The sequence below is a fragment of the Silene latifolia genome, chromosome X, assembly GCF_048544455.1.
Source record: "Silene latifolia isolate original U9 population chromosome X, ASM4854445v1, whole genome shotgun sequence".
Lineage (NCBI taxonomy): Eukaryota > Viridiplantae > Streptophyta > Magnoliopsida > Caryophyllales > Caryophyllaceae > Silene > Silene latifolia.
In genome coordinates, this window is record NC_133537.1 from 126,786,265 (window position 1) to 126,811,391 (window position 25,127).

The 25,127-nt window shown below is 40.4% G+C and overlaps 1 protein-coding gene and 2 non-coding genes across 3 annotated transcripts; all 3 read right to left on the reverse strand.

Moving 5' to 3' along the window:
* Window positions 1–2,748: 2,748 nt before the first annotated feature.
* On the reverse strand, window positions 2,749–2,855 carry LOC141624028 (small nucleolar RNA R71). The gene has a single exon (XR_012533840.1). It is a non-coding gene; the product is annotated as a small nucleolar RNA R71 (small nucleolar RNA).
* Window positions 2,856–21,338: 18,483 nt separating this feature from the next.
* LOC141624798 (small nucleolar RNA R71) lies at window positions 21,339–21,444 on the reverse strand. Its single transcript, XR_012534603.1, has one exon. It is a non-coding gene; the product is annotated as a small nucleolar RNA R71 (small nucleolar RNA).
* A 2,793-nt stretch (window positions 21,445–24,237) lies between these two features.
* Window positions 24,238–24,801, reverse strand: LOC141618288 (uncharacterized). Its single transcript, XM_074435384.1, has one exon. The coding sequence runs from the start codon at window positions 24,799–24,801 to the stop codon at window positions 24,238–24,240; it is 564 nt and encodes a 187-aa protein (XP_074291485.1).
* Window positions 24,802–25,127: the final 326 nt, after the last annotated feature.

The window sequence follows — 25,127 nt, forward strand, 5'->3', positions numbered from 1 at the left end:
TTGCCGGGGACGGTGTTAACTTGATTTAGATTTTCTTAGATTGTTATTAGTTGTGTCTTTCTTTGCCTTGGGAAGTAAAACTCCTCAAGGTTTGTTCTAATTATTTTCGAGTTGTTTGATATTTTGCATGTCTAGAAGATCACAAGATAACTTGTTACCCTTTGATCACGAAATTGAAAGGACTTTGACAAACAATAGAAGACTTGCTAGAGGAACTTTGAGAGGTATTGGTGAGGTTTTAGTTATTCAACCTGATGTGACCATAATTAGAGCATATTTAGTCCCCGAATTAGCCTTATTCCCATGCTTTTTAGTGCATATTTGGGTCATTTATTGTCTTTAGTTCTTTGTTTTGCATATTCTTTGAGGTTTTGATCCCTTGGTAGGAAAGGAGTGCAAACCTTGCATTTTCATGGCAAAATGAGGCTAAATTGATTGAATTCAATGACCAAGCATCAAGGAGAGACAAGATTAGAAGGCCTTTGTACATACTATAGTAGATGGGCAATGATGAGAAAAGATCCTTGCATCCCCGAGGAAATCCTAAAGGATTTTATGAAGAAAAAGGAAGAAAAGAAGAAGGAACAAGACTGCCTGACAATCCGTGTGGATTGCCTTGAATCCGCCCGTCCGCCAAGCCACAATCCGAGCGGCTTCTCCAGAAGACGCCCGGGCAAAAGCTCCAAAATCCGCCCGTCTTCACCCCCTGGACGCCCGGGCAGAGACCGCCAAATCCGCCCGTCCCGTGCTGAAGATGCCCGGATTCTCAGACAGTCCCATTTCGTCTTCTTCAAGCTTCAAGGAAGGATGCACATCTTTTTCTCGAGACCGGAGTCTCCCTAGAGACGGAGTCTCCCAAAAGAGACCGGCGTTTCCTCAACAAGGGACTTAATCATCATTTAAGCCCTTAGTTAACCCTAATTCATACACCTAATCCCCACTATAAATACCCCATTAGTGTAATTAGAAGAGCATGTTCTTCTTAGCAATCTTTAGAGTAGTTAATATCAATCAAATCTCTCTTTAATCTTGTAATCAACATTTAATCAAGTTTTAATACAAGTTTTATTTCCTTAATCTCTCTCTTGTTCATCCTTTATTTTGGGTAATTCAAGATTATTTGGGTTATTATTGGGAGATTGACAACCTCTCAATCAAGCATCAAGTACTTCTTTTATTCTTTGCTTTATTATTGGAATCATTAGTAGGTATAATTCTCTTAATCCGTCTTTAGTTATTGTTAATTATCTTCATTTATTCATCATGTTTCACTTTGTTGGTATGATTGACAACCTTGCTAGCATGTTCAACATGATAATGAGTGAGTAGTTTCCTTAGCTAGGGTTAATGGGTGATTAGGGGAAACCAACATGGGGGATGATTCATGCTTAAATTAATATGCTTTCATAGTTTATTTACTTGCTTGTTGTGATCTCAACTTATGCACATGTTATGTTTGATGAAATGTGAGCCTATGAATCCTTGCATTTTTTACCCATCACCTATCTTTTCAATGAGACTTGTAAGACATAAACCAACTCGAGTCTCATTAGACCATGCATATTGTTGAGTAGGGAAGATTAAGTCGACTTGTAGGTGTTGTACAATCTAATCGATTCGGCTCCGGGACCCAAACTTTCCTAGGATTGTAAGATATAAACCAACTCGATCCATCACAATAATAATTGCTTGCTTATAACTTGAGAATATGTTTGTATGATCAATTCCCATGAATCCCCTATGACCCCATGACACCCTAGTGCCTTTTATCAATTGTTTACATCCCTTTTATTTCATCTTACTTGTTTACTTTCATTGCTTTTTAATTTAGTGATCTTCTACACAAACCCCAATTGTGACACCTCTTAAACACCACTAGTTACAATAGAAATCTCATCTCAATTCCCGTCCCTTGGGATCCGACCTTTACTTGCCTATTTACTAATTGTAGAGTTGTTTGTGAAGTTATAAATTGTGTTTTGGTCTAGGTGCTCCTAACGACAACTAACCGAAAAATATAGTCCGACCAAAAATGGCGCCGTTGCCGGGGACGGTGTTAACTTGATTTATATTTTCTTATATTGTTATTATTTGTGTCTTTCTTTGCCTTGGGGAAGTAAAACTCCTCAAGGTTTGTTCTAATTGTTTTCGAGTTGTTTGATATTTTGCATGTCTAGAAGGTCACAAGGTGACTTGTTACCCTTTGATCACGAAATTGAAAGGACTTTGACAACCAATAGAAGACTTGCTAGGAGAACTTTGAGAGGTATTGGTGAGGTTGTAGATATTCAACCAAATACTATTGAGTTCATCAACCCTTTTGCAAGAGAAGGTGAGGAGAACCCAACACAAAATCCAACACAAAATCAACCCACAATGCCTAAGTTTTAATCACATTCCGTACCCACCGAGGAGAACCTACCCAATGGTACTCCCACACCACAACATCTAACCGGAAATTTTATTGCCAAATCCGTATTTATCCAATTAGTCGAAAGAAGCCAATTTGGGGGGATGCCTAGTGAAGACCCTCATTCTCATATGGAGACTTTTTGTGACTATTGTGATGCCATTTCTCAAACCGGTGTAACTCAAGACCAAATTCGATGGGTCTTATTTCCTTTTTCTCTAATTGGCACCACAAAACAATGGTTGAAAGGCCTTGATAAGGCTACTCTCGGAATTGATTCTTGGAAAAAGTTGGCTCTAACTTTCTACAAAAAGTTCTATCCACCGGAAAAGACTAACATGCTAAGAGCTCAAATTACGGGCTTTAAGCAAAGGGATGAAGAATCTTTGTATGAAGCTTGGGAGCGATTCAAGGGAATTTGTCGCTCATGTCCTCACCATGGACTTAGCGAGTGGTTCTTGGTACAACAATTTTGGAACGGTCTTTATGAAGATTCAAGGAACATTCTCAACATGGGATCAAATGGAATGTTCACCGAAGTTGATGACAATCAAACTTGGAACAAAATTGAGGAAATGGCTGTCCATAACTCACAATATAGTAGACCTCGCAAGGCTACTAGAGGAGGAAAGCATGAAGTGGACTCCATTACTCAATTGGGTGCTCAACTTAGTGCTCACATTGATACCATCAATTTGAAGTTTGAAAAAGTTATGGCTAGACTTGAAGAAACCTCAAAATCATCAAAGCATCATGTTAATGCCATGACGGCATCTTCATCAATCCCAAGTGGGATATGTGAGAATTGTGGAACTTTGAGACATGACCAAGGTGAATGTAGGGGAACAAATGAACAAGTGAATGCTTTCCAAGCATACAAGAGTGGTACCCCTTATTCAAACTATTACAATGAAAACACCAAATTCCATCCAAATCTCTCATACAAAAGCCAAAATGTTCAAAACCCTCAACCAACATACACCCCACCTCCCATGAGAAACCAAAATCAAAGACCCTTTTACAACCAAAACCAAGGTTACCAAAATCAAACTCCATACAATCAACAAAATGACCAAGGTTTTGATGTTCAAAAAGCGGTCCTCCAAATGCAAAAGAATCAACAAGAGTTTTTCACTCAAATGAAAAAGGATAGTCAAGCAAAGGAAATCACCATCAACAACATCCTAGCTCACACCAAAATGTTGGAAACCCAATTGACTCAACTAGCATCTTCAAGCTCACAAAGACAAAAGGGGCAATTACCACCTCAAAGTAATCCCCCAAGACATGAAACGGTTAGTGCCATGCACTTGAGGAGTGGTACAAGGTATGAAGCACCGAAGAAGCAAGTTGAGGATGGAGTTGTGGAAGCTAGTGACAAAGAAGAAATTGTGCAAAACTCCAAGGATGGAGAACCATCAAAAGAATAAATTTCAAAGAAAAATGAAGACAAGGTCAAGGAGAAGGAGCCCATTGTGACTAGACTTCCTTTTCCGAGTCGTCAAGCCAAGCCCAAATTTGATGACCAACTTGGAAAATTTATGGAAATTGTGAAGAATTTGGAAGTCTCAATTCCTTTCACGGAATTAATCAATCACGTGCCGGCCTATGCAAAATACATGAAAGACATCCTCACAAAGAAGAAGTCAATCCGGAAGCTTGAGACTATCGCCTTTACTAAGGTGAGTAGTGCAATCCTTAAAGGGAGTTCCCCTCCAAAACTCAAAGATCCGGGAAGCTTCTCAATACCGTGTACCATTGGCGACACCACGATCAACAAAGCCTTATGTGATCTAGGGGCTAGTGTGAGTGTTATGCCGTACTCGGTGAGTAAAAGGTTAGGGATGGGAGAGCTTAAATGCACCAATATCACACTCCAAATGGCCGATAGATCGACGAAGACACCATTAGGGATATGGGGAGATGTTCCCATAAGAGTTGGGAAATTTTTCATCCCGGTGGACTTTGTCATTGTTGACATGGAAGAAGACTCCAACATTCCAATCATTCTAGGAAGACCTTTCTTACACACCGCGGGTGCGGTGATTGATGTGAAGCATGGAGAGCTCACTCTAGAAGTGGGAGATGAGAGCATAACTTTCAATCTTGACAAAACCATGAGAGCTCCCCGTTTGCATGAACCATGTTTTATGGTTGATCATTATAGCCGGAAGGATGATAGGAAGAAGTCGTAATTCCAATGGAAGAAGAAAATTGAAGATGCTCCATTCAAAGAGTAAGTGAATTGTAACAAAGAGAGCTTGAAAAGCTCACCAAAGTCAAGCAATGAAGAGGATGGCCTCATTGGCCAAGACAAGAAAGTAGGGGAGTTGTCTCTATCAACTCAAGAGATCTTTAGTGATCAAGTAGATGAAGTTTGTGGTCTTTGGGACGATGAGTTTGAAGGGATTTCAATCCCTATATTGGTAATTCTATCGATCAAGACCGACAACAATGGCAAAGGTCTATCGAAGATCTTTGTCATGATAATGAACAAGCTTTTGATTACTTCTTCAAGGTGTTGAGCAACATCAACAACACCTTGGACATGCCCCCATGACATCTCACTAAGGATGAGAGTTTGGTGGAGTCCTCCCTAAACCACCATTTGTAAATATTTCTAACCCCCTAACTCGCATTTTAATTCTTACATTGTATTTTTGTCATTTTTGGATTTTTATGCTTTGATCAAGATAATTATCATTTTTTGAGAGAAGTGAGGGAGGGACTAATGATTTAATTGATGTGTATTGCTTTAGCTTAGTGTGGGGATAGCAATTGCCTAGGCTATTCATGCCTTAGTAGTGCCCCTACAATGAAGAACACGAGATTTGAAGAATAAAAAATGACATGGGATATGCAAATGCACGGATGGAACTGAATCCGGGTAAAACAGGGAGAATCCGAGCGTCTTCATGGGAATCCGCCCGTCTTCAGGCAATCCGGGCATCTTTGTCGGAATCCGCCCGTCCATCTGAGCTGAAAATTTGAAATTTTGGGACTGTTGAAGAATCCGAGCGTCCTGGTAGATAAGACGCTCGTCTTCAGAAATCCGCCCGTCTTGGAAGGAAAGACGCCCGTATTTTTGCCTGTGAAAAACAAGAAATCTCACTGTCTGAGAATCCGTCCGTCTTTGAGAAGACGCCCGTCTCGATCGATAAATCCGAGCGTCTTTGCTGAAAGACGCCCGTCTTTAGGCGAGAAAACCTGAACTAAAACAGGGAGAATCCGAGCGTCCCGAAGGAAAGACGCTCGTCTTCCCCTGCTATTTCAAATTTTTCGGGTATTTTAAATACCCCATCCCACATTCATTTCTTCATTCCTTCATTCAAAACACTACCCATAAATCCCAAAACTCAAAACCCTCATCCTCTCCATCACCAAAACAAGATTTCCTCAACCAAATTCAACAAAATCAAATCCAAACTTCCTTTTAACAACAATTAATCACTCCTCTTCCAACAAAAATCAAACCAAGCACCAAAATCTTCAACCTTTGAGTCGATTTTTGAAATTATAAAGGCAGAGCCTTTCATCTTGAAATCGATTTGGGTATACTTGGAAATTGAAGATTTTCACTCTTTTCTTGGTTAAATCATCAATCGCAAGGACAAAAGGAGCAAAAAGGCACCTAAGGCAAAGGCACTCTCAACAAGACAAAAGAGTCTTCAAGCAAAGAAAGCCTCATTGGCTATGGTGGTAGCTAGTGCGGGTTAATATCCGTATAAAACCCTTTAAATTAAGGACTATAACGTAAATTTAACATGCGAATATCGTCATAAAACTTAAATACAATATAGAAACGATAAGGAATTAGAATCAACCTCGGGTCCTTATAGTGCGGCGTAAAGAACAGAAATCAAACAAGATTCCCTCCTAATTGTTGCACCCAAGACCTTGTCCGAGATATGCCCTTGTGCTAGACCGTGTTCTCCGATTGCCTTGCAATATTGGGAGAACTTGTTGTGAGTTTTGCTCGAGATGTGAGATCTCGGTTTCAGAGAAAACTTAATCTCCAAAACCCTAATTGTATTTCACTAATGATGATTAGGTCAGAAGGGAGGAGAAAACCCTCCCTTTTGTTCCCTCTCACTCGGCAAAACCGAGACCCTCACAAGGGAAGTGGGCTTCCACTTCCTCTTGGTTTTAACTCGTGGTCCGGTTCGTTAAATGCTAAAATGTATATGACGGGTTTGTATTATAAATCTATTATCGGTTATCGGAAATTAAGGCATCGACTAATAATACGGGTTAGTTGAATTATTAATATGTGTCCGACAAAAAAAAGTATTGTATAATTATATTCAATATACATTTAATTAAATATAAAACGCTTATATTTAATTTTTACGAATTAACTGGTTAATTCGCCTTAGCTCATAATATTTAATCCGTATTAAATATAATATCTCAACATCACATATTTGACTAAATATTAGTCAAATAACTCAGACTAACTGGTTAGTCAATTTTTGGCATCTACATGACTGTATTTTCATACTGTCACGTCTCTCAAACGTATCCTATAGGTGTGACTTTTAGGGACCAGTTGATCACCGCCATCTGTATGACAATAACGTCAAACTTATCTAGCAAGTCAACCGTTATTGATAAACGTGGATCAACTGATAATAATACCAAAGTATGCCCTTTGATCCTTTTAGAGGTTTATAAGTCCTTGCACTAACTGTTAAGGACACCAACCCCAACAAGCTCCCACTTGTCCGTACAAGTGTGTGTGCAATGACGTTATCCGCACTAACTGGAGGACACAAGCTCCAACAAACTCCCACTTGTCCGTACAAGTGTATGTGCGATAACCGATTCTCATATTCATTTAAAAATTTCTCCCACTCAATGTAAAACAATTTGCAGATCTGGATCCACAAAGGTCGTATTTTACAATCGATCTGTATCTAGAGTGGTTTCCCCGACTAGAGAGTAACTTAACCGATAAAACGAATCCGTATCCGAGCATGGCCATGCATTTCGATTCTGACTCCTCGAGTGGCCCCGAGAAATATCGAGTACACGATAAAGGCTGAATATTTCCTTCAACTCGACTCCTTCCGATCTAAGCACAGCATGAAATGACCCAGAAAAAATCTACTTGGCCCCCTGTTACGGATGACCGTGAGAAAGAAACCAAAGTCACCCAAAATCTGCCTTAGTCTCAAGAGACAGTCGATAGTCAAAAGAATCGACTCTTAGGATCACCATGGAAGTCCTATCCACGACCGGGCAACGAATGTTATAAAACATTTAGGACTCCACGTCGATGTCACAATAGTGTCCTACGAAATATCCGTATAAATCGCCTTTGTGATTGGTCAGTCAACCGGTTGACTTATGGCTCGTTGAACCCACCATCAACCAACGTCACAAAATAATTGCCAGAGTTATCAGCTCATGTGGGCAATTAAGGACTAAAAAGATATGATGTTTGTTCAGTTCACTTTGCGGTGTTCAAAATTTGTCGTACAAATCCACATGACAAACAAAATATATATATATAAAATATCAAAACGATGATGTCGTATAGAGTACAAGAGAGAATGAATTTGATCCATAAAAGAGTACTACAACTTGGGAACACGTTTAATTCCCATGGAATTAACGTGCCCTTCATGCTTATCTTGTCGTAATGCTTTAGTGAGAGGATCTGCTATGTTATCATCTGTAGCAATCTTTTCTATCACTACTTCCTTTTGCTCCACGTAATCCCGGATTAGATGAGCTTTCCGTTGTACATGTCTAGACTTGTTGCTAGACTTTGGCTCCTTAGCTTGGAAGATGGCACCACTATTGTCGCAATAGATGGTGATCGGGTCATTCGAACTAGGCACTACAGATAGCCCATGTAAGAATTGACGCATCCATATCGCTTCCTTTGTAGCTTCGGACGCGGCATAGTACTCGGACTCGGTCGTAGAATCTCTTTGTAACAGTTTGTTTCGAACTCTTCCGGTGATCATAGTAGCGCCATTAAGAGTAAAAACGAATCCAGACCGAGATTTCGAATCATCTCGATCCGTTTGGAAGCTAGCATCTGCGGAACCGGTTGCGCATAGCTTTTGAGAGCCTCCATAAGTCAATGCCCAATCTTTAGTCCTCCGTAGGTACTTAAGAATGTTCTTGACTGACCCAATGTGGTTCACCTGGATCTTTGTTGGAATCGACTTGTCATACTCAATGCATATGCCACGTCCGGACGTGTGCATATCATGGCATACATGATTGATCCTATAGCCGAAGCATAAGGAATCCGTGTCATGCGCTCTTTCTCTTCCGGTGTGTCTCGGTGCCCGAGACTCGGCTCAAATGCACCCCCGGAGCCATAGGAAGGAACCCCTTCTTGGAGTTAGTCATACTGAATCTCTCTAGGACTTTGTCTATGTAAGACTCTCGATCGAGAGATAACATCCGTCGTGATCTATCTCGATAGATACGGATGCCTAGAATTCTTTGTGCCTCTCCCGGATCTTTCATCTGGAAATGGTTTTTCAACCATACTTTCACCGAAGTTAAGAGAGGTATGTCATTCCCAATCAGGAGTATGTCGTCAACATACAATATTAGGAAGACAATCTTGCTCCCACTCGACTTGATATATAGACATGGTTCCTCGACCGATCGAGTAAATCCATTTTCTTTAATCACTTGGTCGAAGCGATGATTCCAACTCCTTGATGCTTGCTTAAGTCCATAAATGGAACGCTTAAGCTTGCACACTTTCTTAGGATGTACTGGATCAATGAAACCTTCGGGTTGTACCATGTACAACTCTTCCTCCAAAAAGCCGTTTAAGAAGGCGGTTTTCACATCCATTTGCCAAATTTCATAGTCATGAAAAGCGGCGATCGCTAAGATAATCCGAATGGAACGCAGCATGACTACGGGTGCAAAAATCTCATCGTAGTGCAAACCTGGCACTTGGGTGAAACCTTTAGCAACTAGTCGTGCTTTGTAGATATCTTGTTGACCTTCCACAGAATGCTTTATCTTGTAAAGCCATTTGCATTAAAGGGGACGAACCTTAGCAGGTAAGTCAACAAGATCCCACACGTTGTTCTCATACATGGAGTCCATCTCGGATTGCATGGCCTCAAGCCATAGCTTTGAGTCAGAACTAGTCATGGCACCTTTATAGGTTGCGGGTTCACTACTCGTTAGAAGTAGAACGTCATCTATGTCATGTTCCTCGACCATACCAATGTATCTGTCCGGAGGAATAGAGACTCTTCCCGACCTCCTAGGTTCCTCGGGAATATTCACGCAGTAGGGATTGAAGGAACAGGTTCCTCCAATGGTTGCTCGGTGTTTGGTTGTGGAATCTCCGACAGGTCGAAGGTTCTATCACTCTTTGCATTCTCGAGAAATTCCTTCTCTAAGAATGTCGCACTAGCCGCAACAAAAACGCGTTGTTCGGTTGGCGAATAGAAGTAATGACCAAGTGTTCCTTTAGGATAACCTATAAAGTATGTCTTGACCGATCGCGGGCCGAGCTTATCCTCGTGTCTCCACTTGACATAAGCCTCGCAGCCCCAAACCCGTATAAAGGACAAGTTAGGGACCGTTCCCTTCCATAGTTCATATGGAGTCTTGTCAATGACTTTAGACGGACTTGGTTAAGTATTAGAGCGGCCGACGAAGAGCATAACCCCATAACGAATCGGGTAAAACCGTGTGACTCATCATGGATCGAACCATATCAAGTAGTGTTCGATTTCTCCGTTCGGACACACCATTCAATTGAGGTGTTCGGTGGAGTTAATGTAAGGCAATCCTACGATCTTTGAGGTGTTGATCAAACTCGTGAGAAAGATACTCGCCACCACGATCCGAACGTAGTGTTTTAATCTTTCTACCCAATAGGTTACGCACCCTATTCTCGGTATTCTTTGAATTTCTCAAAGGATTCACTTTTGTGCTTCATTAAGTAGACATAGCCATATCTACTTAAATCGTCCGTGAAAGTGATGAAATACCTATAGCCTTCTCGTGCGGTGATTGACATAGGACCACATACATCCGTGTGTATGAGCCCTAATAGGTCGCCAGCCGCGCATTCCAACACCTTTGAAGGAAATCCGAGTCATCTTACCGATGAGACATGATTCACACGTGCCAAATGATTGAAAATCAAAGGCCGAGATAGCTCCATGTTTGATGAAATTTGTTTTACGCGTTTCTCATTAATGTGTCCCATACGGCGATTGCCATAGATACGTTTGATCTTTGTCACCAACCTTTAACTTTTTATTCATTACGTGTAATATTTCCGTGGTCTGATCTAAAACATAAATTCCGTTCATGGAGACTGCCTTGCCTTAAATCATATCGTGTAATGAGAAAATGCAAGTATTATTTTCTATTACAAATGAAAAACCAAGTTTATCAAGTGCGTAAACGAAATAATGTTTTTGGAAAGACTAGGTACATAATAGCAGTCATATAATGACAACTCAAATCCGCTAGGAAGCTGGATCACATATGTCCCCTTTGAGATGGCAGCCACTCTTGCTCCATTCCCAACACGCAGGTCCACCTCACCCTTTACGAGGGGTTCGATGTTTCGGAGCCCCTGCACATGATTACACAGATGAGAACCACAACCAGTATCAAGTACCCAAGTTCCGTAACTTGCGTGGTTAATCTCAATCATATGAATAAAAGTAGAAGAAGAGGAAGACATACCAACAGGTTTAACACGACCTGCCTTTAAGTCCTCATGATAAACAGGACATGTGCGTCTCCAATGCCCAGTCTTGTGGCAATGATGGCATTCCATGTTTTCATTCTTGCTCTTTGTCGCGCCCGATGAGGTGCTCGACTCACCAGGCCCACTCTTACCTGAACCCGACTTCTTGAACTTCGCCTTACCTACTGCTAGGTTTGCCGGAGCTTTGCCCTTACCCTTCCCTTTATTTGACACAACGAGAACATCCTGTTTCATGCTCCCACTGAACTTCATGTCCTTCTCGGTCTGTACGAGGAGGGAGTGCAGTTCATGCGGAGTTTTCTTCAAATCATTCATATAGTAATTCGCTCTAAATTGCGAATAACCATCGTGGAGTGAGTGAAGAATGCGGTCGATCACAATGTTCTCGCTGATCTTACAATCAAAGGTCTCCAGTTTCTCGACATTCTCAATCATGCTGAGAATGTGTGGGCTAACCGGTTGGCCCTTCTGGAGTCTCGCATCAAAGAAGCGAGTGGTATGCTCATAGGTCACGATTCTCGGTGCTTTCGAGAATTCCTTAGTGAGCGTGGTGAAAATCTTGTTTGCACCATGGGCTATGAAGCGTTTCTGCAAATTGGGTTCCATTGCAAAAATGAGTACGTTTTTAATCGCACCCGCTTCCATACAGAAATCATTAAACTTGGTGATTTCAGCAGCTCTAGCCGTGGGACCTGGGTTTGCCGGGATGGGCTCAAGAGATATTTGAGCTTTCCGTCAGCGGCGGCAAAGATTCCGTAATGCCGCCTCCTCCCCCCGCGAAGTTGGATCCATCATTCTTGATCGAGTAGACCGATTCATCCGATTCATGAAGATCCTAAGCCAGGACTCACGGTCCAATGTGGCACTTGGCATTGGGTTATCGTAAGACCAGGCCATTTGTTATTTGCAGTTTAAAAATCGTGATCTACACTGAAAAAGAAAGAAAAACAAAATGAAATAAGCAACTCATCGAGGTGATTTAAGTCTATTTAAAATTCATTTTAAACATGTAGACTCTCGCACTTGCATAATTGATCTCCCTCAAGAATGATACAAGTGATCCCAAGACTCAATTTCTGTAAATTGATAAGCCAACTGTTTAGCTAATTCTTCCGGAAGAACTCTTGGTCGATAGATTTCCGTAAATCCTATCTATAGTCCACCATAGTCACAGGATCGTACGAGTGACCATAGTGTTGAGATAAAATAGGTCAATCGGTTCCAACTTACCCGACGTAGAGGGGGTCATATTATGCCTACCGACGAAGAAGGGACTCATTGGAGTTTGACCTATAAAGACCGTTCTCAATTTTAGTTTATACGAGGAAGATCCCATCAACAAAATTATAATTCATTTTAAGTGAACGAATAACTAGCGTCTGTCGTGAATGAATTTATTTGGAAGATGGCTTTAAAACGTGTGACATGAGAATGTCAATGAAAACTAACTCGTGACCTCTAAATGTGTCAGTTTTCATGCAATTACTAGGTGGTTTGGTTTTTAGGCGGAATATGATGCATATTATCGTTACGAAAAATAAAAATGAATGCAATACGTAATAAAAATTCCTAGTGTGGCCTATCCTAGTAAAACAAAACATAAAACAACTTTGGAATCCACCGTTGGACCCGAGAAGCTTGTCTTGATGTTCCATCTTGATCCAAGTAGCGGGAGTGAGCATCCGGTCTCCATCTTTGGTCTTCTCAAAAATTACAATTAAAATTACAAAATATAAACCTAATTACATTCTAATTAAAAAACTGTAATTACAAGTGAAAAATCCAAAACGGAGATACGAGATCTCAAAATACAACCAAGACCGTGTTCCATCATTACGGTAACACGTTCTACTAAGGCCACACTAAGTTACAACTGTTTGCAAAAATTAAATACGTAATAAAAAGGCATTCACGGCATTCAAGATAAACGATAAATAAAAATGCATCAACTAAAACAAATTCATTCGTGACATAATTCCGTAATTATGTTAAATTTATCCAAACCACCTTTTAATGATTAAAATTCATGTGATAAAACCGCTTCTATCATTTAATTTTAATCCATTATAATCCGTTACTTTAAATACGCTTTAAAATAACTTAATGGTACGTGTGTGAACCGTTTCACAATCATAGCGAGTGTACAATATCCGTATAAAGTACATATAGAAGCCAAAAGAAAATTTAAATCAAAAGAAACAAATTTTCAAAGCTGTTAAAACGGAAATCCTTCGATCCAGGGACATAAGTGCTCGATCGAGGGATAAAAGGGCTCGATCGACTGAACTGAAAGTCGATCGAGAGGGTTGCTAAACAGGAAGTGCTCGATCGACTAAACTGGTGGTCGATCGAGTACTTATATCAGCAAAGCTGCTCGATCGAGTACGAGGACTCCTCGATCGAGCAGTGGGGTTTTGAAAAAGGTCGATCGAGTACAGCAAGGACTCGATCGAGTGAAAACAAGACAGAAAACCACTTGATCGATTAAAAACATGGTCGATCGAGTACAAAACTTTCTGAAAACTTCAAACCCTCGAGAAAACAGTTTTGTTGAAGCAAAGCAAATGCTATTTTGATCAAAACCGATTAAAATCAATTTGACAATTGACAAAACATGACACATATTGTTATAATCTCCGTATAAAACAACAATATGCATAAAAACAAAACGAAAAAGATGAAACAACCGTGCATAACATGTCACGGTTTCAAAAATTTCTGCCGTGTATACAAGGCACGGATTTTGAGACAAAACACAACCGTTTCAAAATCGTTTTATGAAAAACACATAGAAAAATTTACGTGGCCTCGCTCTGATACCACTTGCGGGTTAATATCCGTATAAAACCCTTTAAATTAAGGACTATAACGTAAATTTAACATGCGAATATCGTCATAAAACTTAAATACAATATAGAAACGATAAGGAATTAGAATCAACCTCGGGTCCTTATAGTGCGGCGTAAAGAACAGAAATCAAACAAGATTCCCTCCTAATTATTGCACCCAAGACCTTGTCCGAGATATGCCCTTGTGCTAGACCGTGTTCTCCGATTGCCTTGCAATATTGGGAGAACTTGTTGTGAGTTTTGCTCGAGATGTGAGATCTCGGTTTCAGAGAAAACTTAATCTCCAAAACCCTAATTGTATTTCACTAATGATGATTAGGTCAGAAGGGAGGAGAAAACCCTCCCTTTTGTTCCCTCTCACTCGGCAAAACCGAGACCCTCACAAGGGAAGTGGGCTTCCACTTCCTCTTGGTTTTAACTCGTGGTCCGGTTCGTTAAATGCTAAAATGTATATGACGGGTTTGTATTATAAACTGTTATCGGTTATCGGAAATTAAGGCATCAGCTAATAATACGGGTTAGCTGAATTATTAATATGTGTCCGACAAAACAGTATTGTATAATTATATTCAATATACATTTAATTAAATATAAAACGCTTATATTTAATTTTTACGAATTAACTGGTTAATTCGCCTTAGCTCATAATATTTAATCCGTATTAAATATAATATCTCAACATCACATATTTGACTAAATATTAGTCAAATAACTCAGACTAACTGGTTAGTCAATTTTTGGCATCTACATGACTGTATTTTCATACTGTCACGTCTCTCAAACGTATCCTATAGGTGTGACTTTTAGGGACCAGTTGATCACCGCCATCTGTATGACAATAACGTCAAACTTATCTAGCAAGCCAACCGTTATTGATAAACGTGGATCAACTGATAATAATACCAAAGTATGCCCTTTGATCCTTTTAGAGGTTTATAAGTCCTTGCACTAACTGTTAAGGACACCAACCCCAACAGCTAGTTCAAACTTGGAAGTGCAACAACAACAACCTCCCTTGGAAGCAATAACATCAACAACTCCGAAAATTGCTCAACTATCGAACTATCCGGAGGTAATTTTCATTTCTAACTCCCATAGGGATACATTTGCCAAGTATGCTAGAAAATCATTTCTATCCACCAAATTCATATGTGAAGATGCCTTGATCAAATTGGGTGTCCTTGAACAAACTAAAGCCTTCTTTGAAGCCATGGGGTTGGGAAAATTGTTTGCTACAAGAGAATTGACATACCCCTCCCTTACCTTATAATTCTTGAGTTCTTTGAAAGTTACTAAGGTAGAGACTAGAGAAAACATCGAGTTCCGCCTTGCTAATGTGAGTAGGTGCATCACCTTTGATGAATTGGGTAAAGCATTGGGTCTTAGTGATTCAGCTAGTTATTTCAAGAATCCCGGAAAGTATGACCCCGCTCCTCTTTGGGAGGCGATTTTCGGGAGGAAATTTGAGAACTATCATGCTAGTCGCGCTCTATTAGTCCACCATCTGGGCATTAGAGTGTGGCACAAGGTCATCGGGAATACCATCATTGCAAGAAAAGACACTAACCACTTTACCAAGCTCGATTGTGTTCTTCTTGAGTCGGCCTTAAATATTGGAAGGGAATTCACCAAGCCTTACAATTCTCTAAGGCTTTTGGTGGAAAGAAGGCTAAATGTTGATTGTGGAAAGCAAGGTACCACCGTTATTGTAAATGGAGGTTTAGTCACTCTTTTGGCTAAGTACTTTGATCCGAATTTCAACAAAGATAGCAAGTATGTGGCGAAAAAGGGGGGTCATCTCATTGACATGGATGCCATGATTAACAAGTACAAGTGGGTCACTCATAACCCTCTTGACACCAAATATGGGTGGCTCACCAATGAGGCTAGATCTTTTACTTTGCCTTCCAAGATATGTCGTTTGAGTGTCCATCGAACCAACTACCTTCTTCCCCTCTCAAAAGAAGCCGAATAAATCATCCGTCAACAAAGGGGTGAAATTGAAATGCCCTCCTCTTCCATTGTCACACCACCCTATCCTTTCAAGTATCAAGAGTTTAAACCCGAAGGTGTTAAAGCAAGCAATGACTACATGACTCTACTTATGCAAGAGATGCACAAACAAGCTTTTAAGGATCGGGAAGATGCTTACTTAGCCCAATATCCACCCCTCCTTCATTTAGCTAGGCAAGGACTACTTGATCCTTCATGTCCTTTGCCTAGTTGGGCGGATATGGAAGTCTTCTTTCCGAGTGCATCTAGGGGTGAGATTCCGGGTGACGATGAGGTTGTCGGTGATGAGGTTGTTGATGATAGCATTGATGAAGAGGGTAATGAAGAAGAAGAAGAGGATGATGAAGAAAGTGAGCAAGAAAGTGAAGAGGGAAGTGGTGATGAGTCCACTTCTATTGAGGAAGATGATGATAATAATGATATGGTGGAAGACTAGCAAGCTTTGGAGGCTCCTACCCTCTTGAGGTTTGTCTACTTCTTTCTTTGTTTTATTTACTTTATCTTGATCATGGTTGGAGAGTCCTAGCAACATAGCGGACTAACACCTTGGCCCCATTGAGGTGTTCTTATTTCATTGTTCCCACTTTTGAAAATCCGAAATGACAAATTTAGTTTTATGCATTGCATCTTGTGTGCATGAACTACCCCAACTTTAGGACATTAGAAATAATGTCTAACTCGGTTTGGGGAAGTACATGCATACGCAACGGGAGGTAATCTAAATTACGCTCTCCGTCATAAACAAAAAACCCATGCATCATGTAGTGTAGATTAGTGTAGCTTGCATTTAGTGTAGAATTCATGCATCATGCTTGCATGATTTCCCATCATTTTGGCCATTGAGGACAATGCCCATATTAGTGTGGGGATGGGGAATCTAACTTAAATTTTATTTAAAAATCCAAAAAAATCAAAAAATTTGAAAAACCATAAAAATTTGAAAAATTGAAAAAACCAAAAACAAGTTCATTTCCTTTGTAGTGTAGTCATGTATATATTATTGTATATATTGTATTTGTTCTATCCTTGTTCACATTGATGGACTACGCCACATCCGAGACATGAGGATATTGAAGACCGCATGGTATGGTCTTTCCAATCTCCTTTTTCCTCTTTATGTTAATGACTATGTGGCTTTATTTTGATTGATGCGGTATAACAATGTGAGCTTAGGACTTGCATTTAGTTTATATGTCATATTAGTTGGTAGAATCATTTGCATTAGGATGTTTATATGCTAGTTGCATCATGGCATGTAGTTTGCATGTTAGAAAAATTTTGTGAAACCGTCTACTTGGGAAGTTTGACAAGTGTATATAGGCCCTAGTAGATGCTTTTTCTTCTTAAGACTTTGCTTGTTAGAATACTTGTAAAACACCCTAGGATGTGTCATGCTAGTATCCTTTGACCCATGGATTAAGGCCTAGTCAAGAGTACCTTGTGGTGTGATAACTCCTTGGCTACCGTTTATTCCAAGGTGACCCTTGAAACCATGCATGAATCCATCATCCATGTTCTACCACATTTTTGTCATCAAAGGGAATGGGCAGAAAAAGAAATCAATTTGAGTTCAATGAAATGAAAAGTGAAAGAAAGTTTGCAAAATGCATCAAATGAAAAGAGGAGCAAAAATAGAACTCCTAAAGCTTCAAATAAAAGCCACCCTCACTACATATGGGGTGACTTTGAAAATGTTCAAAAAGAAATGCAAAAAGTTGAAAAGTTGTCAAGTATTGAAATGCCAAAAATCAAAAAGAAATGGCAAGGAAGTGTTCTCAAATGTCAAATACCACAAGAAATTGGGGGGAAAAACAAAAACAAAAGCAAACTCCCAAAGCGAAACTCAAATATCTATTGATCCCTTTATCCATCGTATCCATTTTTGTGCATGGTAGATAGGGGACGACCCTTCTTCTTGTCTAGTCAAGAGGGGGAATTCCGCGATCCTCCAGTATTTCTAACACCATAGGGAGTCTACTCTTGAAAAAAGCATTTAACGATTGAGGACAAAGGTACCCTAGCTTGACACAACTTGGAGGTGATTTATTGGTATCCTTCTAGGCTTAGTAGTTTGAAGAAATTGCATCTATGAAGGAGTGTGTACCCTTGAATTGCTTCCCTTGTAGATAATTTCCGCCACTTAGATGAGGAAAGTGGCTATTCTTTTGTAGATGCATCCATTACTTGATTTTGTATGCTTAATGTTTGGATGTGTCGCCATTTTGGCAAGACCCACCTTGCCTTGCAAGAAGGCATCCTACCTCATGGTTGTTTTGTTGTGAGTTGAAGGGGCGGAGTGAGACCCGCTAATTGTCTCATATCGGCTATGTTATTAGGTTAGTTTAAATAATGGTCCTAGTCTTTGTCACCTCTTTACTCGGGACGAGCAAAGGTTCGGTTTGGGGATATTTGATGTGACCATAATTAGAGCATATTTAGTCCCCGAATTAGCCTTGTTCCCATACTTTTTAGTGCATATTTGGGTCATTTATTGTCTTAAGTTCTTTGTTTTGCATATTCTTTGAGGTTTTGATCCCTTGGTAGGAAAGGAGTGCAAACCTTGCATTTTCATGGCAAAATGAGGCTAAATTGATTGAATTCAATGACCAAGCATCAAGGAGAGACAAGATTAGAAGGCCTTTGTACATACTATAGTAGATGGGCAATGATGAAAAAAGATCCTTGCATCCCTGAGGAAATCCTCAATGATTTTATGAAGAAAAAGGAAGAAAAGAAGAAGGAACAAGACTGCCTGACAATCCGTGCGGATTGCCTTGAATCCGCCCGTCCGCCAAGCCACAATCCGAGCGGCTTCTCCAGAAGACGCCCGGGCAAAAGCTCCCAAATCCGCCCGTCTTCACCACCTGGACGCCCGGGCAGAGACCGCCAAATCCGCCCGTCCCGTGCTAAAGACGCCCGGATTCCCAGACAGACCCATTTCGTCTTCTTCAAGCTTCAAGGAAGGATGCACATCTTTTTCTATAGACCGGAGTCTCCCTAGAGACCGGAGTCTTCCAAAAGAGACCGGCGTTTCGTCAACAAGGGACTTAATCGTCATTTAAGCCCTTAGTTAACCCTAATTCATACACCTAATCCCCACTATAAATACCCCATTAGTCTAATTAGAAGAGCATGTTCTTCTTAGCAATCTTTAGAGTACTTAATATCAATCAAATCTCTCTTTAATCTTGTAATCAACATTTAATCAAGTTTTAATACAAGTTTTATTTCCTTAATCTCTCTCTTGTTCATCCTTTATTTTGGGTAATTGAAGATTATTTGGGTTATTATTGGGAGATTGACAACCTCTCAATCAAGCATCAAGTACTTCTTTTATTCTTTGCTTTATTATTGGAATCATTAGTAGGTATAATTCTCTTAAACTTTATTCATCATGTTTCACTTTGTTGGTATGATTGACAACCTTGCTAGCATGTTCAACATGATAATGAGTGAGTAGTTACCTTAGCTAGGGTTAATGGGTAATTAGGGAAAACCAACATGGGGAATGATTCATGCTTAAATTAATATGTTTTCATGATTTATTTGCTTGCTTGTTGTGATCTCAACTTATGCACATGTTATGTTTGATGAAATGTGAGCCTATGAATCCTTGCATTTTTTACCCATCACCTATCTTTTCAATGAGACTTGTAAGACATAAACCAACTCGAGTCTCATTAGACCATGCATATTGTTGAGTAGGGAAGATTAAGTCGACTTGTAGGTGTTGTACAATCTAATCGATTCGGCTCCGGGGCCCAAACTTTCCTAGGATTGTAAGATATAAACCAACTCAATCAATCACAACAATAATTGCTTGCTTATAACTTGAGAATATGTTTGTATGATCAATTCCCATGAATCCCCTATGACCCCATGACACCCTAGTGCTTTTTATCAATTGTTTACATCTCTTTTAATTCATCTTGCTTGTTTACTTTCATTGCTATTTAGTTTAGTGATCTTCTACATCAAACCCCAATTGTGACACCCTTAAGACACCGCTGGTTGCAATAGAAATCTCATCTCAATTCCCGTCCCTTGGGATCCGACCTTTACTTGCCTCTTTACTAATTGTAGAGTTGTTTGTGAATTTATAAATTGTGTTTTGGTCTAGGTGCTCCTAACGGCAAGTAACCGAAAAATAGTAAGTCCGACCACATGTTCAACATGATAATGAGTGAGTAGTTTCCGTAGCTAAGGTTAATGGGTGATTAGGGGAAACCAACATGGGGGATGATTCATGCGTAAATTAATATGCTTTCATAGTTTATTTGCTTGCTTGTTGTGATCTCAACTTATGCACATGTTATGTTTGATGAAATGTGAGCCTATGAATCCTTGCATTTTTTACCCATCACCTATCTTTTCAATGAGACTTGTAAGATATAAACCAACTCGAGTCTCATTAGACCATGTATATTGTTGAGTAGGGAAGATTAAGTCGACTTGTAGGTGTTGTACAATCTAATCGATTCAGCTCCGGGACCCAAACTTTCCTAGGATTGTAAGATATAAACCAACTCGATCCATCACAATAATAATTGCTTGCTTATAACTTGAGAATATGTTTGTATGATCAATTCCCATAAATCCCCTATGACCCCATGACACCCTAGTTCCTTTTATCAATTGTTTACATCCCTTTTATTTCATCTTGCTTGTTTACTTTCATTGCTTTTTAGTTTAGTGATCTTCTACATCAAACCCCAATTGTGACACCCCTTAGACACCACTAGTCACAATAGAAATCTCATCTCAATTCCCGTCCCTTGGGATCCGACCTTTACTTGCCTCTTTACTAATTGTAGAGTTGTTTGTGAAGTTATAAATTGTGTTTTGGTCTAGGTGCTCCTAACGACAAGTAACCGAAAAATATAGTCCGACCACAACCAAACACTATTGAGTTCGTCAACCCTTTTGCAAGAGAAGGTGAGGAGAACCCAACACAAAATCCAACACAAAATCAACCCACAATGCCTACATTTTCATCACATTCCTTACCAACCGAGGACCCAATGGTACTCCCACACCACAATACTTAACCAGAAATTTCATTGCCAAATCCGCATTTATCCAATTAGTCGAAAGAAGCCAATTTGGGGGGATGCCTAGTGAAGACCCTCACTCTCACATGGAGACTTTTTGTGACTATTGTGATGCGATTTCTCAAACCGGTGTAACTCAAGACCAAATTCGATGGGTCTTATTTTCTTTTTCTCTAATTGGCACCGCAAAACAATGGTTGAAAGGCCTTGATAAGGCTACTCTCGGAATTGACTCTTGGAAGAAATTGGCTCTAGCTTTCTACAAAAAGTTCTACCCACCGGAAAAGACTAACATGCTAAGAGCTCAAATTACGGGTTTAAGCAAAGAGATGAAAAATCTTTGTATGAAGCTTGGGAGCGATTCAAAGGAATTTGTCGCTCATGTCCTCACCATGGACTTAGCGAGTGGTTCTTGGTACAACAATTTTGGAACGGTCTTTATGAAGATTCAAGGAACATTCTCAACATGGGATCAAATGGAATGTTCACCGAAGTTGATGACAATCAAACTTGGAACAAAATTGAGGAAATGGCTGTCCATAACTCACAATATAGTAGACCTCGCAAGGCTACTAGAGGAGGAAAGCATGAAGTGGACTCTATTACTCAATTGGGTGCTCAACTTAGTGCTCACATTGATACCATCAATTTGAAGTTCGAAAAAGCTATGGCTAGACTTGAAGAAGCCTCAAAATCACCAAAGCAACATGTTAATGCCATGACGGCATCTTCATCAATCCCAAGTGGGATATGTGAGAATTGTGGAACTTTAGGACATGACCAAAGTGAATGTAGGGGAACAAATGAACAAGTGAATGCTTTTCAAGCATACAAGAGTGGTAACCCTTATTCAAATTATTACAATGAAAACACCAAATTCCACCCAAATCTCTCATACAAAAGCCAAAATGCTCAAAACCCTCAACCAACATACACCCCACCTCCCATGAGAAACCAAAATCAAAGACCCTTTTACAACCAAAACCAAGGTTACCAAAATCAAACTCCATACAATCAACAAAATGACCAAGGTTTTGATGTTCAAAAAGCGGTCCTCCAAATGCAAAAGAATCAACAAGAGTTTTTCACTCAAATGCAAAAGGATAGTCAAGCAAAGGAAATCACCATCAACAACATCCTAGCCCACACCAAAATGTTGGAAACCCAATTGACTCAACTAGCATCTTCAAGCTCACAAAGACAGAAGGGGCAATTACCACCTCAAAGTAATCCCCCGAGACATGAAACGGTTAGTGCCATTCACTTGAGGAGTGGTACGAGGTATGAAGCACCAAAGAAGCAAGTTGAGGATGAAGTTGTGAAAGCTAGTGACAAAGAAGAAGTTGTGCAAAACTCCAAGGATGGAGAACCATCAAAAGAAGAAGTTTCAAAGAAAAGTGAAGACAAGGCCAAGGAGAAGGAACCCATTGTGATTAGACTTCCTTTTTCCAAGTCGTCAAGCTAAGCCTAAATTTGATGACCAACTTTGAAAATTTATGGAAATTGTGAAGAATTTGGAAGTCTCGATTCCTTTCACGGAATTAATCAATCACGTGCCGGCCTATGCAAAGTAAATGAAGGACATCCTTACGAAAAAGAAGTCGATTCGGAAGCTTGAGACTATCGCCTTCACTAAGGTGAGTAGTGCAATCCTTCAAGGGAGTTCACCTCCGAAACTTAAAGATCCGGGAAGCTTCTCAATACCGTGTACCATTGGCGACACAACGATCAACAAAGCCCTATGTGATCTAGAGGCTAGTGTGAGTGTTATGCCGTATTCGGTGAGTAAAAGGTTAGGGATGGGAGAGCTTAAATGTACCAATATCACACTCCAAATGGCCGATAGATCGACGAAGACACCATTAGGGATATGGGAAGATGTTCCCGTAAGAGTTGGGAAATTTTTCATCCCGGTGGACTTTGTCATTGTTGACATGGAAGAAGACTCCAATATTCTAATCATTCTAGGTAGACCTTTCTTGCACACCGCGGGTGCGGTGATAGATGTGAAGCATGGAGAGCTCACTCTAGAAGTGGGAGATGAGAGCATAACTTTCAATCTTGACAAGACCATGAGAGCTCCCCGTTTTCATGAACCATGTTTTATGGTTGATCATTATAGCCGGAAGGATGATAGGAAGAAGTCGGAATTCCAATGGAAAAATAAAGTTGATGATGCTCCATCAAAAGAGCAAGTGAATTGTAACAAAGAGAGCTTGAAAAGCTCACCCATGACAAGTGAAGAGGATGGCCTCATTGGCCAAAACAAGGAAGGAGGAGAGTTGTCTCTATCAACTCAAGAGATTTTTAATGACCAAGTAGACGAATTTTGTGGTCTTTGGGACGATGAGTTTGAAGGGATTTTCAATCCCTACATTAGTAATGCTATCGATCAAGACCAACATGAAGGACAACAAGTGCAAAGATCTATTGAGGATCTTTATCATGACAATGAACAAGCTTTTGATTACTTCTTCAAGGTGTTGAGTAACATCAACAACACCTTGAACATGCCCCCATGACATCTCACTAAGGATGAGAGTTTGGTGGAGTCCTCTCCAAACCACCACTTGTAAATATTTCTAACTCCCTAACTTGCATTTTAATTCTTACATTGCATTTTTGTCATTTTTGGATTTTTGTGCCTTGATCAAGATATTCATCATTTTTGAGAGAAGTGGGATAAGGACAGGGAGGGTCCGGAGGAGTCAACCCAAGAGTATACATCGCCTGCTCAATATCCGTCTGAGATGGAGGAGCTTCAGCCGAGTATGCATGCTGCCTCGGTGCAGTAGGATGAGGAACAGCCTGCCTTGACCAACCCCCATAACCCGGAGCAGTGGGATAAGGACAGGGAGGGTACGGCCAGGCAGGGGGGTCCCCACGGCCATCCTCCATAACCAGGCCACGACGGAGCCGAACCTGTACCCGTTGCATTACCCGAGTTAGAACCGCCGCTGCCATCACCTTGCTTGCCTCCTTTGTTCCCTTTGTAACCTCCTCCCTTCTTCTTATTATTTTTATTTTTATTTGAAGTTGCATGAGGTTTACCCGGAATTGAGGTCGATGACAGATAACCGGAACCATCGTCATTAGTTTTTGCATACATGGCAGTGGATGCGGCTTTAGCGAGACCCGCCTCTTCGAGAGTAAGCATGGAGCGAGCACGATAAACTGAGGGAGCGGAGTACTTTAACGGATTATGGTTCCGAATCCATGATATGCCGAAAAAAGACCCGAGACAAGTTGAAGAACCAATCGATTATTGGAAAAAGGGGATCCAACATTTTTCAATTGATCTGCTAGGGCTTTCATCCGTTGGCAATAGGCAGATACGGATGTAAAATCTGCCATAGATGTAGCGGAGAACTCTTGCTCGAGAGTTACAGCACGACTATATTCGTTGTCTTGAAAGATGTTTTTAATACGAGTCCAACATTCCATTGTTGTCGACTCGGCTTCGACTATCGTTTCAAGAAGATCAGTGCTTACCGTTGCATAGATCCGTTGAAGGACCGTCGCATCAATCGTCTCCCACATCGCTTGTTCATCGGCCGTGATTGGTCCCGGAGCAGCAGAACCAGACTTGGGCTCGATAATATGATGAAGCACACGAGTTGCTTTCGCGTGATTCGTGAACAAGGCGACCCAGAGCGGATATTGATCATTATCCATCCCAAGGGTAACAGTTACATGATTGCGGATTTGCGTGACGGCGAGAGCGGGGTGAAAAGTTGTTTTATCCTTACCCGGCATGACTATTGTTGGTTGACGTGAGGTCGAGAGAGAAAGTAGCTGCCGTGAAAGGAGAAGAAGAAAGATCTAGGTTGAGCGGAAGCGATTTTGGAGATCGATTTTACCTAGGAAGCTGATACCATGAAAGATTGTAATGCTTGCCTTTCATTGATTGGAAACTGTAGTATAAATACAATTGTCAGTTGAGATATGCTAGCCTAATTATTAGGATACTTTACATAATTGGATGCTAAATACAAGGTAACTAAATCAATTACATAATTACAGAATAACCGAATATATACAATATATTCTAACAGTTTATATGTTATAGTTTGATTCTTTAC

Coding starts and splice junctions, on each gene's coding strand:
- LOC141618288 (XM_074435384.1), bottom strand. CDS start 24,801: ATGCCGGGTAAGGATAAAACAACTTTTCACCCCGCTCTCGCCGTCACG.